General features: G+C 31.5%; 1 protein-coding gene across 1 annotated transcript; it reads right to left on the minus strand.

Annotated features, from left to right (window-relative positions):
• Nucleotides 1–456: 456 nt before the first annotated feature.
• On the minus strand, nucleotides 457–3,857 carry LOC128182821 (uncharacterized). The gene is made up of 2 exons (XM_052851573.1): nucleotides 3,529–3,857; nucleotides 457–2,918 (listed from the first exon to the last, which is right to left on the minus strand). Exon 2 carries the CDS (start codon nucleotides 2,889–2,891, stop codon nucleotides 1,236–1,238), a length of 1,656 nt encoding a protein of 551 aa, XP_052707533.1. The 5' UTR covers nucleotides 2,892–2,918; nucleotides 3,529–3,857; the 3' UTR covers nucleotides 457–1,235.
• Between the last annotated feature and the right edge of the window lie 14,341 nt (nucleotides 3,858–18,198).

Below are 18,198 nucleotides of genomic sequence, written 5' to 3' on the forward strand. Positions count from 1 at the left end.
TCTAATTATGTAGTCATTGAGTACAAAGGTATCTGTGCTTAAGACTACAAAAGGATGAGTGGTGCAAAAAGTACAATTATATCGCCTTGTCTACGTATAACGCGAAAAAAATGAAAACTTATCCGATGCAGTAAAAGCATATACGTTAGATACGTTTGATGTTTGACCTCTTAACCCAATTAAGTAATATATTCCTTAAATAGTTAATACCAACAAATATATCAGGACTTTCAACTTAAATATCAGGTTACTTGTACATTAATAACTTTGACACGGTGTGGTTTGTTTACAAGTAATAAAAAATGGCGACTCTTCATTGCGACATGACTTTGACGTACTTCAATTTCAGCATTTTATCGGTTAAAAATTGTTATATATACATTCCAATAAGAACAAGTACATTTAATATAGAAGTAATGGAAATATTGTGACATAGAAAAATGGCCTTTTTTGGGGGTTCTCGTCCATACAAATTGATTACACAAAATTATGCAATACAATTATACAATACCTGTACACATTTTGGAAAATACTTATAGCGTGAAAATAATCGGAGGAATTTTTTTGATGTCGAAAAACAAATAAGCAATACCATCAGCCCCTAGAATAACAAGACAAAGAGTTTATTTTATAAGTTTAATAAAAGCGATGTTGAAAAATCATTGCGTTAAAAAGCCTAGTTTACAATAGCACAATGAAGTTTATTTTTGATATTACATTGCCTAAAAATCATCTTTGATCAAGTACACGTTGGTTATATTGCAAAACATGAAATATGTATTTAGTTGAAATAGAAAACAACAATTATGACAGTGAATCATCGAGTGTCGATATCAGCAAACAACATGTTCTGACAATGATATGAATGTTGATTTCATATGATAGGAGGAGTATGAGCCTCGCGGTCCTTTATCTTAGTTAGATTAGCAATTTGCAAAACACTGGGATTTTCGTAACTTGAAAATATCGTCAGGAAGTATGACAATCGGAACCAAAATCGCGTAGCGTTTAATTGTATAAAAAGTGTCAAGTGTCAATTTCTTCCTCTAACATTAATATACAGAATAAACAAAACATTAGCAGACTTGATCTTTTCACTTTTCAGCCAGTACCGAAAAAAAGATAATATTTATTTGTGAATATTAAGCCTATTTTTAATATAAGCAATTTGAATTTATAATTTGAATATAACCAACTTATTTTTAGCATGCCTTGATACAAACATATTTGTTTATTTACACTACATATCGGATTTTCTTTACAATGCCTGTACGGTTCTCTGCCACAAAGAGGTTGTCTTTGGTGTCCACGCACAAGCCCCATGGAGCACGTAAGTTACAGTTGTCAATGTAGGAGAGAAAGTTTCCGTCTTGATCTAGAATATGAACACATTCGTTGTTAAGATCTGCTATCAGGATCCTACATTGGCTGTCCGTAGTTATACCGCACGGAATTAATTGGACCTTTGTTTTACGTGGAAAACCAGTGTAGGTAAAACGGAGTTGTCCGGACCTACTAATCACAACCACTGCACATTTTCCGTAATCAGACACACAAATATCTAAATTTCTGTTCTCACTGATGTATTTTGTGTTTCCTTCAGTTGAAAATAGTGGTTTCCCACTATCATTAAATTGAATACTTTGTTTCATTGTGGAGCCATTGTAACGTAGTACTTTTGTTTGTCTACAATCATCACTGTTCATAGCAACCAGGAGGTCACCGGCAGAGGTACAACAGACATTCAGAGGTTTCCAGCCCCGAAGCCTGATCACTGCCCTAACCTGTCTATCTCTCACTATATTCACAGTTCTGTCTTTGTAATCAGCATATACTAAATCCCCATTCTTTATCGCCATTATATCGTATGGTGTGTTCTCTGACTTGGTCTGTATAGTCTTCATTAGTTCCCCCTTCAGGTTGTACAAACTCATGATTTTACTGTTATCGCCACAAGTCAAGATTTCTTCATCACTGTAACAGGAAATACTGTTTAACCATTTCAAGTGCCCTTTGTATTGTGTGTTTATGCTTGTGATTATCTGTGGAACACTACGCAGTGGTTTAAGTGAAGAAGACCCTGATTTTTCGGGTTCCTCTGTTGTAATGCAGTACGCCGACAGTGAACCAAATTGATCGAAAAGTCGTTCTGTGTCAATATTTTTAGAGGTGAAGTTAGGTAGAGAAACCTTGAGTTTAGCTGACAGTCTTGTAAATTCTGCATTTTTTGAATTGTAAGCAGAAACAAGATTGATATCAGTAGAAGCTAGCAGCTTTTTAAGATCAGCAATGCTTTGAATTATTTCTGAAATGGTGCTTTTGATCTCAAGCTCCCATTTATTAAGGACGGTCAGATGTTTTAAGTCCATTTCATCGATTTCTGACTTCAATTTCTTAACAATATTTTCAATTTCTCTACGCCAGATTTCTTCATTTCTGTTGATTGCTGTTTTCAAATTTTGTGAGTTCTTATGCATTTTGTCTTTTTGAACTGGGATATAAGATTTAATTTCTTGGTATTTTGGATAAATATATTCTTCTAGTTCTTTTAAATCTGTCTTTAAGGCGAATTTTTTGCTTTCTAGGCTGTCGAAAATGTCTACTACATCGTGAGTGAGGTGCTTCTCAGAGAAAACGCAAAGTTTACAAATTGGAATGTCGCACTGTTCACAGTGATATTCACATATTTTCTGTAAGTGTTTCTGACATTTAGTACTCGCTTCTTTCTTTTCAAATGGCAACACTTTGTGTTCCTTTGATTCATCTAGTAAATGTTTACCCACACAGGTAATACACAGATGAGTGCCACAAATCTTACAGGACATAGATGGACCCGGGGTCTCACATAAATTACACCGTAATACATCTTGTGCACTGTGATGAGGGTCCATGGTATTTTTTTTCTATAAAAAAAGCTCCTGAAAGACAACAGTCAGTATGATTATTTTACACTTTCTTTCATGTAATTCTTTTTGAGAGTATGTATACAAGCAAGAACTTTGGATTGTATATTACGTAAGCAAGTAATAAACAAGTTATGTCTTGTCATTTGTCTATAAATTGATTAGCCTTACAATGCCTTATTGTAATTTTGTATCATATATTGAATTGAATAAATATGGTGAACTTCCTACTCAAATGAAAAATATGTTTACCATTTAATGCGCAAGTATCACTGATTGAACGACGATCTCTTGGAATTTCTGAATTGTGTCACGTGTAACTGTATTCTAAGCGTTTATTTTTATTTTATAGAAACTTTAACGAATGTTTATACATGTAAATAAGCGACAAAAGACATTAAAATCTAATCATAAAACTAGAGTGACGAAGTAGAGAGCTTGTGTCTGTGTATACATATCGTCATTAGTTAAATTAACTTAGGCACCTGAGTGAAACCTAACAACTGATTTATATTTGACGTTGATAAGGAAAATGTAGCACGTTATATAATATACAGTCATTGCGTTCAAATTATTAGTTAAAATCCCATTTAGAACACATGTTATAGTTTATATAACTACATACCTGAATTCAATATGGCTGGTCTAGAGGGTATTTCCTTTCTTGGTCACGAACAAAATAATTGATTTCATGTCAAGATCAAAACTTGTTGTTCATAGTAACTGTGATCAGTGATGTTAGATTTAGGAGTGATATCGGACACAAAACAACAAAACTGGATGCCAAAACATGTGGCCTTTGCATTCATTTACAACACAAACATATCTGAACTCTTAAACAACTCCTCTTTTTTGACGCAGATTGAACATTACACTGGTAGTATAGGTGTCCTTGTAGAGGGGTTATACATGTGTATTTTTATCAATGTTTACCTCTTTTGATAAAGAACTAGCATTGCATTCACACTATGTAAATATTGAAACTGATATAATCAATTTAATCTATGATCAGATGTATATGGGTATAGTCCGCCTAATGCATTTTCCATAGGCGGAAATGTTAACGTTAGGGTTCATAGCTCCGGCCTCAATTTTCTTTCCGCAACGAGGGACCTCTTGAATGAAAGCTCATCCAATAGTCTTTTTCATGTTAAAATTTCGTGGTGTGAAGTCAGATTCTTTTTTCTGGCAAAATGCGTCTGTATTGAAAAACTCTGAAAATGAAAGTAAAAGTAGGGAATTTCACACTTTTGGATAGGGTGTACATCAACATTTTCAGTTCTTTTCTTTAACTGATAATTCAAATTTGGCACTTGCTTTTAAAATTGCAAGCCTCTTTTCTGACATGTGTCAAGCATGCTGATTTAAAATGTCCAAATAAATGTATATACACTCTGCAAGTATAAGAACTATTTAGCTTAAAGGCACTACTTTGTTGTCTTACCGATTCTAAAAATAGTTAGAGGGATATACCCATATATATGATGGTTTATATTTGTTGTTGTTTCTAAGTATGTGTGGGTAGTATGTTATACCGAACACCAGGTTTTAACGCCCAGGTTTTCTTTGTTACATGCTCACTCCTCCATCTTCAGGGCATATTATCCTACATTTTTTTTCAGAATCTAAATCACAAAAAAAAATCAAAGGCCCGTGTGTGCTTTGCCTCTGTTATGAAATTTTTCTTAGGATTTTGATATTGAACACCGTTTGTCATCACCATGTGTCATGTACCTCAACAAGCATGTGTCCGACAACATTTCAAACTACAATAAAGTGCACTTTTTCACGATGGAACGTCTACTACAGTCATGCTGTACATATTTTACAACTATTGACATCCATGCTGGTGTAAAAAGTAGTTACTCTTTATTTTTATTTTTTTATAGTTAAACAAAAGAGAATAAAAATAAAGCTTTATAGTTTAAGCACTCGCTTGGCCTGGATTCGCCACACCCCGTCAAATTAATGGGTGCAAGTTCAATTCAAGTTAACGTCAAATTCAATAAACCAGTTTGTTCAAAACTATATTGCTTTGTTAATATATATTAGTTTTTTTTTTACTCTGTATTTCCACTCTAACACTAATGAAACTTGAATAAAAGTAAGTCAAAAAATGAACACGTATGATTTTAATTGTCTTTATTAAAAATGTTGGTCTTTCGATACGTAGTAAGTGGGTTTTTTTTAATCTTCTGAGTTTTTGCCTACGCCGGGTATCTCGACCATTGACTTATTCATGTAACGTCGAATACGATATATTTCATAGTTTTTATTAATACTTTCTTCAATTATCTGTTTGATAATCTTCTGTTGTGAACATTTTGCCAAATTGTCTTTTAGAAAGGGAAATATTTGTGTTGTCTCAATAATTTCCGATCTACCCTAGAGCAAATATAAATACCAAACAGTACTTTGGGTCAAGGGGGGTATCGATGAAAAATAAAACCGAGCAACTCGGTTTTGTTTGCTAAAAAATATGCTAAATTATGTGAGTGAAGATAAAAGTTTAAAGGAAACACAAGTAAGTTACAGCAACAGACTTATATGTAGAAGTATAGCCTTAACATTTATGTGTTGAATCATCTATATATATTTGTAAATATTTAATACAAATTATTTCTATTTCATTAAGGTTGCAATAAATCGATTTCTCTTGGACTCAGCAGAAATGGAATCAACTCTCGATGCTGTATAGCTCAAATGCTAGCGTAAACTTTCTGTAAAGGCAATATGTCACAAACCAACAGGCAGAACCTTCATGTTTTGCAAATTTCTTTTGAGCAAAAAGATAAAGTTAAACATGCTTATCTACTATTAAGAATAAATATATTGATAATTACATAAATCAATTATTTAAGATAAATAGTGATTAAATGAAAAAAGACACCATCCCAGTACAACTAGGTATGTTTGTCAGTCCTAAATTTATCACCTATAATATTTGTTATATCATTATTTGAAACTAAGGATCTACAGTATGGGCATTTATATTTCCCATGTCTAAACCAACCTTTGATGCAATCGATGTGAAATCTATGATTGCACTTAAGAAGCCTACAAGTTTTGTTATGAGCATATGTCTCTTCGTCGTCACTTGGATCTAAGAGGCATATTGCACACAGAGTCATTTTCCTATTTTGGTCTATATTTGTCACAGTTGCAACCGGGAGACTACCCCAAACACAAAGTTTTTATTTACTCTATATATGATGCATGATTTCTATATCATTGGTTACACAAATTGTTATTAAATTTGAATAACTCTAATACGAAAAAAGTTTTAATTTCAATGTATTACATTCAATAAACACTTTAACAGCGTGATAATGTAAACGTTTGTACACTTATATTTCTTATTAAGATAGTAGTCTCTGTGAATGGTCATTCTTGGAGATTATTGATGTTTCCGTTTCCCCAATGAATAATTTTGATACAAATCAATTTGACAAAGATAACTCTTCTAATAAATAACGTATTTATCAAAATGATCGGAGTACATGTACAGCAGTATGTGTATTTCTAGTTTCGTTTTATTTGGTATTATAGGTATAAAAGCGGCAGGTATGTAACACAAGAATTATTTCTAGAAACAAGAAAAAAGGGAATCCCTATAATTGTGTAAAGCTGCACTAGGTGTATATTTAAGAAGTATAATTCATATCTCAGAAACGTACTTACCGATTGGCGAGTGTTTTTAACATTATTTCGTTGCTTGGCAGTTTTTCTTCAACTTTTCACAACAAGATGGTTTTAGCGATGTATGTGTTTTATAACAACTTATTAATAATTTTGAAAAAGAGTGGGTACCAAGGGTTTAATCCAGTAAAGAAAAACATCATGATATATGGAGTATGACATACATGTACATTAATATAAAATTACGGTCCCATATAAACATATGACTGTATCTCAGTTGATCTTTACACCCGGACGCCTTTATTCAAAATAAGATGGTTTGTAAACATGAAGCTTACATGATACAAGTATCTGAATGTTTATATTATGTTACATATAATAATTTAACAATTGTATAAAGTGTTTGTGTTGGTTTTTTCTTCTTTCTATTTATTTATTTATGCATTCATAATGATTAATTGATACCTCTTTAAATTATAAAATTATTCATTTTTTTTTTGTTTTGCAACCTTTAGCGAAATTAAGGAAATTTAGATAAATAATTTGCTCTCGCTTTTTTTTTCAAAAAGCGTTAACTTGGTTGCTACAGATTCATAAAATTATGCTAAATTATGTGATTGAAGATAGGTTTAAAGGAAATACAAGTAAGTTACAGCAACAGACAAATGTAGAAGTATAGCCTTAACATCTATGTATTGAATCATCTATATATATTTGTAAATATTTAATACAAATTATTTCTATTTTTTTAAGGTTGCAATAAATCGATTTCTCTTGGACTCAGCAGAAATGGAATCAACTCTCGATGCTGTATAGCTCAAATGCTAGCGTAAAATTTCTGTAAAGGCAATATGTCACAAACCAACAGGCAGAACCTTCATGTTTTGCAAATTTCTTTTGAGCAAAAAGATAAAGTTAAACATGCTTATCTACTATTAAGAATAAATATATTGATAATTACATAAATCAATTATTTAAGATAAATAGTGATTAAATGAAAAAAGACACCATCCCAGTACAACTAGGTATGTTTGTCAGTCCTAAATTTATCACCTATAATATTTGTTATATCATTAATTGAAACTAAGGATCTACAGTATGGGCATTTATATTTCCCATGTCTAAACCAACCTTTGATGCAATCGATGTGAAATCTATGATTGCACTTAAGAAGCCTACAAGTTTTGTTATGAGCATATGTCTCTTCGTCGTCACTTGGATCTAAGAGGCATATTGCACACAGAGTCATTTTCCTATTTTGGTCTATATTTGTCACAGTTGCAACCGGGAGACTACCCCAAACACAAACTCCTTATGATGCATAAATTTATATCATTGGCTACACAAATTGGTAAATTTGAAAATCTCTAATACGAAGAAAGTTTTAATTTCAATGTTTTACATTCAGCGTAATAATGTGAATGTTTGTACACTTATATTTCTTGTTAAGATAGTAGTCTTTGTGAATGGTCATTATAGGAGATTATTGGTGTTCCCGTTTCCCCAATGAAAAAAATTGATACAAATCAATTTGACAAAGATAACTCTTCTAATAAATAACGTATTTATCAAAATGATCGGAGTACATGTACAGCAGTATGTGTATTTCTAGTTTCGTTTTATTTGGTATTATAGGTATAAAAGCAGCAGGGGTGTAACACAAGAATTATTTCTAGAAACAAGAAAAAGAGAATTCCTATAATTGTGTAAAGCTGCACTAGGTGTTTATTTAAGAAGTATGATTAATATTTCAGAAACGTACTTACCGATTGGCGAGTGTTTTTAACATTATTTTGTTGCTTGGCAGTTTTTCTTCAACTTATCGCAACAAGATGGTTTTAGCGATTTATGTGTTTCATAACAACTTATCAATAATTTTGAAAAAGAGTGGGTGCCAGGGGTTAAATCCAGTAAAGAAAAACATCATGATATATGGCATATGACTTACATGTACATTGATATAAAATTACGGTCCCATATAAACATATGACTGTATCTCAGTTGATCTTTACACCCGGACGCCTTTATTCAAAATTATATGGTTTATAAAAATGAAGCTTACATGATACAAGTATCTGAATGTTTATATAATGTTAAATATAATAATTTAAAAATTGTATAAAGTGTTTGTGTTGGTTTTTTCTTTCTTCTATTTATTTATTTATGCATTCATAATGATTAATTAATACATCTTTAAATTATTAAATTATTGATTTTTGGGAGTTGATTTTAATCAACTCTCCGACAAACCGAAAGTGAAACAGTGTTTGGACCAAAGCACAAATCATCGCCGCTGACAAGAATTAGTTCTTGAGAATAATTGATAAATCCGAAATAATGTATGCTAAAGCATTGTTTTTCAAGGAAACATATTTATAAATTCCTTGAAAATAGGCAGATTTTAAATGGTACGAACAATTTAGATATTTTTTGCAGTTGTATGTATTCTTACGCCAGAGTTCAATATAGTCTCGTTCAAATCGACGCTCGGCTGTCTCCGTAAATCTCCGACAAGCAGAGAGTCTCTCTTCTTGTCGGAGATTAACGGTGACAGCCGAGCGTTTGGTTGAACGAGACAAGATATCAATAATGCTTGGATCCATAAATTTTCCAGAAATATTTCTATCACTGATACATAGTTTGATTGAATTTATTCTATCTTTAAATAATACTTAAAATGATTAATATGGGTTTTATCAACATTCTTGTGTCGAAAAAGTCCGAAAATTCATATTATAAAAATGTGCGTAATTCAAATACAGGTTAGAAACTACCTGTACTTGTCATGCAAAATAACATATCATTGGTTTTGAAATAAATAACCATCGATAAAATCAACTCCCGTCAGTTCTTCGGTACTTTGATTTAGGTTTGCAACCTTAAGCAAAATTAAGGAAATTTGGATAAATTTTTTGCTTTCGCTTTTTTTTAAAGCGTTAACTTGGTTGCTTCAGATTCATAACAGTCACAAAAACAGTAAATTCGAAATAGCCCGGCTGTAAGAAAGGTCGGTGTTTCGGTTAATCTTCTTTTTCTCAGAAATGAAACTTTGCACTCTATGATGATTTATTTTTCAGATATCACTCGTTTTGAATAGCCATATTAATGATTGTCACAGATATTATGTTTTGACTGGATCAACCGTAGCAAATTTTAATGTAATCGCTTGTTTATACTTTATGAGTAATAATGACTACAATGATTCTTATCTTTATTTGAAGTAATCTCGAGAGATGCCTTATTGCAATTTTCGATATTCAGTTCTTAAAGCTGATAAGTATAAAAAGCGGAAACATTTTATATAATTAACCTCTCATTTTCTTTTAAAACATGTACATTAAAGAATATATATAACCAAGATCTGTAAAACACAGAAAGCAATACTGATGTAAAAATATAATATTGTTTTGTACATCAATTTTGAATAATGATTTATACTCATAGTATATGATTAATAGTACTATTTATTTGCACAGCTGTAAATGGAATTCTTTTTTACCTTCGATATCTATCATCGTTATGTACATTCAATCCTATTTTATCATACAAAAAGTACTTATTAATGTCATTCAGTTTCATGACAGTCTTTGTTTTAAAATGCAATCGATCTGCTAGTCAACGTTAAAATTGGAGATAATTCATTCATTAGTTAGGCATGAAAATTAAACAAGAATTTAAAATAATTGAACCCAGTGATTCTTAGCTATGACACATAACGCAGCAACATATAATTTATTGAAAATCTTGATAGTTAACCCCACTTATTAAAATCATCTGAATAGATTTCAAGATACATTACATATCGTGTTGTATATAATATACTGGCGAACATCTACCTACTGGGCAAGGTCCCGGTTGCAGCCTATCAATATGGCAGGAGATAACGTAGCAGTGTGTGCGATATGTCTGGTCAATTTATATATACCCGCTTCAATTGCAAACGTATATAAGTTAAACAAGTGTAAACACACTTTCCATGTCCAATGTATACAAACGTGGATTAAATGGGGAAAAAAGTCTTGTCCATATTGTAGAATGCATATATCAAATTAAAATATATAACAATTATACCGTCTCCAAAGAGGTATACCTATCTAATTTACCCCCGCGGGGGTATACGAGTATAAACACACTAACCAAAAAAAAAAGTTGATTTGTTGATTGGGAATTGCCTTTTTCGTATGCATGTATATTTAATATTAAAGAACATATCGCATGTTTTTAAAGTAGGGGACATTTTACATTTTTTGGCTTCCTTGTGTACCAAATTATTACTTCTAACAGTTTGTTAACGGTAGAAAAGCGGTAAATAGCCATAATATCAATTTAAATTATAGCCCCGATCGTTTAAAAACTCATTAATTAGATAGTGTGTCATGTGGTACAGTGACGTCACATGCGACCTTCTTCGAACAGCTGATTGTAAACAAATTGTAGGATTAGCATTATCGTTGACATTTATTCACCATGTACGTTGTTTATTTTAAATGCTGACTAAATTACAAGAATCTTATTATTCAGTCGTACATGTTTGAGCCACCAGTGCTGATAAAAAACGATGATATAGCCGAAGAAGCGACGATGAAGTCGGCAATAACGATCAAATTGATCGACGTGTAGACATTGTAAACACACCTTAGTAAGGATTTTAGCTCAAATAAATTGGTTAAAGGTGTTTATTATATTAAAATATACAACAGTCATCCTTTTTGGCGTTCCTAACTACTCAGAATGTTCATTATTGTAAAACTGTGGTGCACAAGAAGTTTTTCTTCGGCCGTAACTGGTCACAACTTCTTAAGGTTGTTTACTTCATATTACACTGTATAAATATATACATTGTATATTATAAAAGCAGGCAAAAACGTTTTCCTTTATCATTTTTTTTTTCTGTAAGATCTAGCTCCGTATTTTTAATCTATTTACATATAAATGTATATCAACAAACTGTCTACTGTAGAATTATTAAATTTCGTGGAGGCCAATTTTCGTGAATGGCTTAAATTTTACAGGTTGGTGGGGTTGTAATTTCATGTATTCTTATATATCTACAAAGGAATTATGATTTTATTATCCTAATTTATCAATTTGTGGAGGATGTTATTTCGTGGATAAGAGGTACCCACGAATTCCACGAAAATTGAGCCACCATAAAATCTAATGATTCCACAGTATTTCTCGCGTAAACATTCAATATCGGCAACTCGATCCTTGACTTTTCCCAGAGAAAAAAAACTCACAGAAATCTTACCACCTGTACTTCAATTATGATTTTTTTCAGCGGTGAGCTATGAATGAAGAAATCATTTATTCAAAACCAACGCATACATGAACGTAGAGTTTAACAATAACAATTAGAAAACAGCTAATGAAGCGAGGCGGTATCCAAAATGGCGTCGTCTCTTGTTATATTTTTTCTCCGATGAACTTGCGTTTTGTACACATGTCCCTGTGCATACACTTCTATTTTTTTTTCTTTGAAAAATAAATACAATTTATTTATGAAACTATACGTATTGAATGTTTATTTATATATCCTCTCGTCGACAGATAAACCCCTATTTGTCGCAAGATTTCCGCATACTTTCGTAAGGGAAACTTAAAAAAAAACAACAGTCCAAATCCCCATTTTTGACGGCTAGAACACCCACAGGAAACACAAAACACCATCATGTCCCGTTATCGGCAATTTAATAGGTGATAATTAGTTTAATTGTCGTTTAAATTTAATCCAATTACAAAGATGGCTAACAGCACCTTTTCGCTCGAGGTCTCATATGACGTCACTCATCATGGCGGGTAGATCGAGAGTGAAAATATGCATATCGCGACATTTGAATTTCATCGCTTTCATTCTCACGAATTAGCCAGATTATTTTATGAAAACGATAATAAACTTCATTCTTAATGAGTATAGAATGATTTTATTTTTTAAAAAATCCGAAAATTGAAAAACATCCGATATGTCCTTTAAATAAAAGAAAACAATTTTTGCTTTCGCAATAATTTTGAAAAACAAAAAAAGAACTGCTGGTTAATTAATGAATTAATCAGCAGTCCTTTTTGATTTTGTTTCTTTGAGATTTTATACTCCTTAGTTTATGTCTATGGAAACTTTTTGATATTAAGTTAAGAAGACGTAGTGAAATGAGATGATTTCTCGTTATTATTGAAGTGGAATTCTTTGGAGTCAGAAAGGGGCACGTACGTGTTTTCAAACTAAATACTTTCTACATTTTTTTTGAGTGGTATGAAGTAACCGTATACCGTAAGTATCGTTACGTGCAAACAGTAAGATTACAAAATCTTTGATTCAGCAAGCAAATTAAATAGAATAATAAATCATATTGATTTTAATTCCCGCGACGGTGCAACAAAATTATTTTATTTAAAAGTTAGCAATGCCATTGACATTATTGGGTCTTCCTACTTTCATCAATTAAAAACCCGATTATTCTGGATTTCCAAAGAATGCATTTTTATTTAATGCAGCAGTAAGCGCAAATGTCAATCGGGCGTAAGAAAACATATATAGAGAGTTGGTTATTTTAATGACAAAATCATTGTTCTACGGATAAAACGAAATCAGATAGGGCAAAATAAAAAAGGCACTGCTCAAGCAAAGATTACTGACAAAGATTTCATAAGTTGTGTGACCCTGTAGGTCAGAGAAAATGCAGAAGAAATAAAAAATAAATAAATTACTTATTTTTAGAAATAATTCAATAATTCCGAATCACCCCCCTTGAAATATCTTGAAAAAAGCGTGGTCCTTAATGTTATAAACTTTAAATCCCCTTTGCCTAAAGTTGCTTTTTTCCATGTTTAAAATTGGACTAGTAGTTCTTGAGAAGATGTTGAAAATGTTAAAAGTTTACGGACAGACAGGCGGACAGACACACGACAGACAAAATGCGATCAGAAAAGTTCACAAGGTGAGCTAATGATAAATAAAACGAAAATTTTTAGAACAATTGAACTTATTCACATATACATCTGTAATATTCAAACGTAGGCGGAATGTAAACAATTAAGTGACAAACAGGTACTATTGCATTAAATCAATGTAGTTACTATTCTATAAAGTTATTATTTACACATATTTCTTAATTAATGAAGTACACACATTGTGACAGTTTTTATACACAACCACTGATACATAAACATGTAAACTACATATGAAGGAAAAAGAAAATAAATTAAAAAAAATGTTTCTGCATTTATTTATATTGTACCAAACTTAACTTTAAAGTCTGAATAAATAAGATCGCCTCTCTAGTAATTTTTTCTGATCAAACTGGTTTTGATGGACACTTTTATTTTTCTCTCTCATCATATCATTTATTTTTTTTTACAGACGACAGCGTGTGAATTCATTTAAACATGTTTTTAATCTGTAAAAAAGCAAACATTTGATATTCACTTAATCTTGAGTTTGTGCGTCACTATGACTATTAATGAAGCCCATGGCATAAACAATGCAAAGATAAATGTTTTTACTGAAACGTCACCTCTTCCATTTATAAATTAGCATTTGAACTGTCTGCAAATAGGAGTCAGTAATATACCTTCCATTTGAGTACCTCTGGCATCTATTTCAATTCATTTGTGAATGAATCAAAACAAAACATTTCAATAATAATTGCAATCATATTTCACAATTATTTAACTGTTCAGATTTTTATATAATCTGTTTTCTTATTAACACATGGATTTAGAATGGTAAAATGCTTATAATTATACAAAAGGAAAATTAATGAGATTTTGTTCCGATCACCCCCCCCCCCCCCCTTTTTTGTTTACCTTTGATAAGATTCATTTCACTAAGTAAAGTACATAATTGATTTTCCAATTACAATATCGTATATAGAAATTTTCTTCCTGGTGTAATTTTGATTCTGAATTCAAACTGTCTACCATGAACTCCGTGTCTCCTTTCAAAATGTTTTGTTTAATCGTCTTATTTTTATCAAGCAGCGTGTTGCACATCTGCGTTTTTTTTTCTCTCCATACAGGGTCAACGAAAAATCAAGTTTCGAATGTTTCAGTGGAGTACTTTATACCGTTAATTGTCCTGATAATATAGTAAGTTTATGATATATATCAAAATATGTATATCAACAGAATATGATAAAAATTAAAACTTCTCTACAATGAAACCTAACTTCTAAAAGAATTTTTGAAGGCCTGAGTGACGGTGTTTTGGGACTCCAATTCATTTCAATGAGTTTTATTATTATTTCAACTATCAATACGGTATACTCCTTCGGTTGTACCAAAGAGGATGATCACGAGGAAATCAGCTGCTATGAACACTGCACGGTCTTCATTTCTTGCCTTTACCCATTCTCAGGTAATCAGTAACATTCAAATAATTCTGAAAATAACATTTTTTTTAAATGGCAAAGTTACTTTAGTCTTTAATCGTTGAGGTTAATAAAAAAAATCTTTTTAACCACCTCCAAAATATGAATGATATTTTTGGTTACGAATAATTCTGTAGGCATACTTTTTTTTTATTACAAATGCTCATTTTAGTGTTGTTATCGCTAGCAAGAAGCATTCAAATATAATTTAGACTGAAAACCCATTTATAGTGATAATTTATAGCTCTTCATACCTATAGATTTAATGAGGGAACGTTTAAATTTGTACTTCGTTCTACATGCTATGGTGATATAACAGTAATCACCTTACATTATTTTCTCTATTCCAGGATTCTTTAGCTTTGTCAGTGTATAATTGTAGGCAGTTCTAACTATGACGATAGGAAAGGCTGGGGATTCTATTTCAGCCTTGTGGCCTCTGGTTACATCATACTCCAGGTATCCGAGTAACGTCTTTATTACAGAAAAGAAACTTTGGTTTTAAGAAAGTATCATAATTATCTATAATTATTTGCAAAAACAGGAATCTGCTTTTGGAATTTTCATTAGTAGGCTTCACACGGAATAAGAATGGTTTCTTACAAATCCAGACACACCAAAGAGTGTTACTACAAGATAACATTGGACTAGCTGTTCAATCAAACAAAAGTTCAGAGTGTCTGGTGACTTCTTGTGCAATGCTGTACATTTTTTTAATTATTTGTTCGAGTAGGCAACTATCCAAGATTAACTGTAAATAATATGTCACTAGAGAACAAGAAATATTGATTTTTTTTTAAATGTTAAGTTGATAAGAAATCAAGATTTGTTGAAATTAGCTGTTTCTTTATTATATGCACTCTATTATTAATTCTAACCACCATTTATATAAATGTGTTTTTTCCTTTGTCTAGATGTGTTGTGCCTCAATATTTGCTGATCGTGACGAAAGAAATGATAGACCAACCAGACAGAGAGCTGTGCAGTATATAAATAATACCGGTGGAGTAGTAGTTATTGGTCGAGTCGTAAGGGACCGCCAGATACATGTAGGTGCCACATCTTTAAATGGAGACACTGCTGTCAAGACGTTGTAGTTTTCAAAAATATTCTAAAGCTGAAGTTTACCTGTCATTAAGCTTTAAATATGTTTCTTTTTGATAGTTAAAACATTGATTGAATTAATTAAAGATTTTATATCTTTAAAGTTACAACTGAAGTGGATTTTTTGTGTATTTTCATTTCATTTGTCAATAATTAATTTATAAATATTTTTTAACAATAACTCCAATTTTTGTTTTGCTTTTTTTTACTTACAGTATGTTTTGGACAGGGAAATTTTTACCATTGATTAACATCTTTTTTTTCTCGGTATGACAATTCAACATTATTTATAATGTCATAAGACGCATGGGAAAATTTTAAAAAAAACTATAAATATAATGTTTTGTTTTGTCTTTTATTTCTTAACTTGTTTGATATTTTATTTGGTATTTTATTAGAAATATTATTAGCAGAATGAATTTAAAAGACTCAAATTACATGTCAAGTGATTGTGGATCATATTTCTTCTTTTGAAAATATCAAAGATTTATTTTGTCGGTTTATTTATGAATGCATTTAAAAATAGTTCAGTTTATTCTATTTAAACATGCCATCAGCCATAAATAAATGAATAAATAAATACTTCAGATTACTGATGATGTTGATTTAATTAACAACGAAGACCAAAAATCACTTATCATGAAAGGACCAAAATTTAAGGAGTCTAGATCTTTCACATGGCGTCGTAGTTGTATACATATCATGACGTGTGTTGAAGATTACGCCAAGCGATGGGCAAAATCTGAAATAGGACTTGATACCTTGTCAAAGTGGGTTAAAAGCATCAGATGTATTTCAAAATCTCGTATTAAACGACTGAGAGGTCAAATGAAAACCATCTATCCCTCTGTTAATAAAGCAGAAGTGAGAAAAGAACTAGACAGATTGTACGATCAGTATGTACTGGTCCCTGCTGATAAAGCAAATAACAACATTGTGTTTGTTTGTAAGGCACATTATATCAATTGCATTTTCAAAAGACTAGGTTTGATTCCACACATTGTAATCCTACTAACACCCATAGTAGCCTTTCCAGGCAGAAAATACTTCAAAATCATAAAATGGTTATGGATATCTTTAATATCCCCAATACACAGAATGAATTTGATTTACCTTATTTGTACAGGATTCCAAAGCTTCACAAAAGTCCTTACAAACAGAGATATATAGCAGGTTTCAGTAAATGTTCTACCAAAGCTCTCTTTTTACTCCTTACTAAAATTCTTACAGTAGTAATGGAGAAACTTCAAGAGTTTTGTACAACAGTATACTACAGAAGTGGTTTGAATCAGATGTAGATATTAAAAAAAACTCTTAAGAATTATTAGAAACTGTGAGGTCACAAAATCTTACCAAAATCAATAGAATCAAAATAGCATCAACATACGATTTTTCAACGCTTTATACAACCATTCCCCATGACAAATTAAAATCTACGCTTTTTAATATCATCGACAGTTGTTTCTTCAATAATCAAAGTACTGAGAGTACTGAAAGACGAGGTCTCGAAAGTTTGAATAATTCTCCTGGATTCTGTGTCAATATTTTTAGAGGTGAAGTTAGGTAGAGAAACCTTGAGTTTAGCTGACAGTCTTGTAAATTCTGCATTTTTTTATTTGTAAGCAGAAACCAGATTGATATCAGTAGAAGCTAGCAGCTTTTTAAGATCAGCAATGCTTTGAATTATTTCTGAAATGGTGCTTTTGATTTCAAGCTCCCATTTATTAAGGACGGTCAGATGTTTTAGGTCCATTTCATCGATTTCTGACTTCAATTTCTTAAAAATATTCTCAATTTTTCTACGCCAGATTTCTTCATTTCTGTTGATTGCTGTTTTCAAATTTTGCGAGTTCTTATGCATGTTGTCTTTTTGAACTGGGATATAAGATTTAATTTCTTGGTATATTGGATAAATATATTCTTCTAGTTCTTTTAAATCTGTCTTTAAGGCAAATTTTTGCTTTCTAAGCTGTCGAAAATGTCTACTACATCGTGAGTGAGGTGCTTCTCAGAGAAAACGCAAAGTTTACAAATTGAAATGTCGCACTGTTCACAGTGATATTCACATATTTTCTGTGAGTGTTTTTGACATTTAGTACTCGCTTCTTTCTTTTCAAATGGCAACACTTTGTGTTCCTTTGATTCATCTAGCACATGTTTACCCACACAGGTAATACACAGATGGG

Source organism: Crassostrea angulata, chromosome 5 (assembly GCF_025612915.1).
Source record: "Crassostrea angulata isolate pt1a10 chromosome 5, ASM2561291v2, whole genome shotgun sequence".
NCBI lineage: Eukaryota > Metazoa > Mollusca > Bivalvia > Ostreida > Ostreidae > Magallana > Magallana angulata.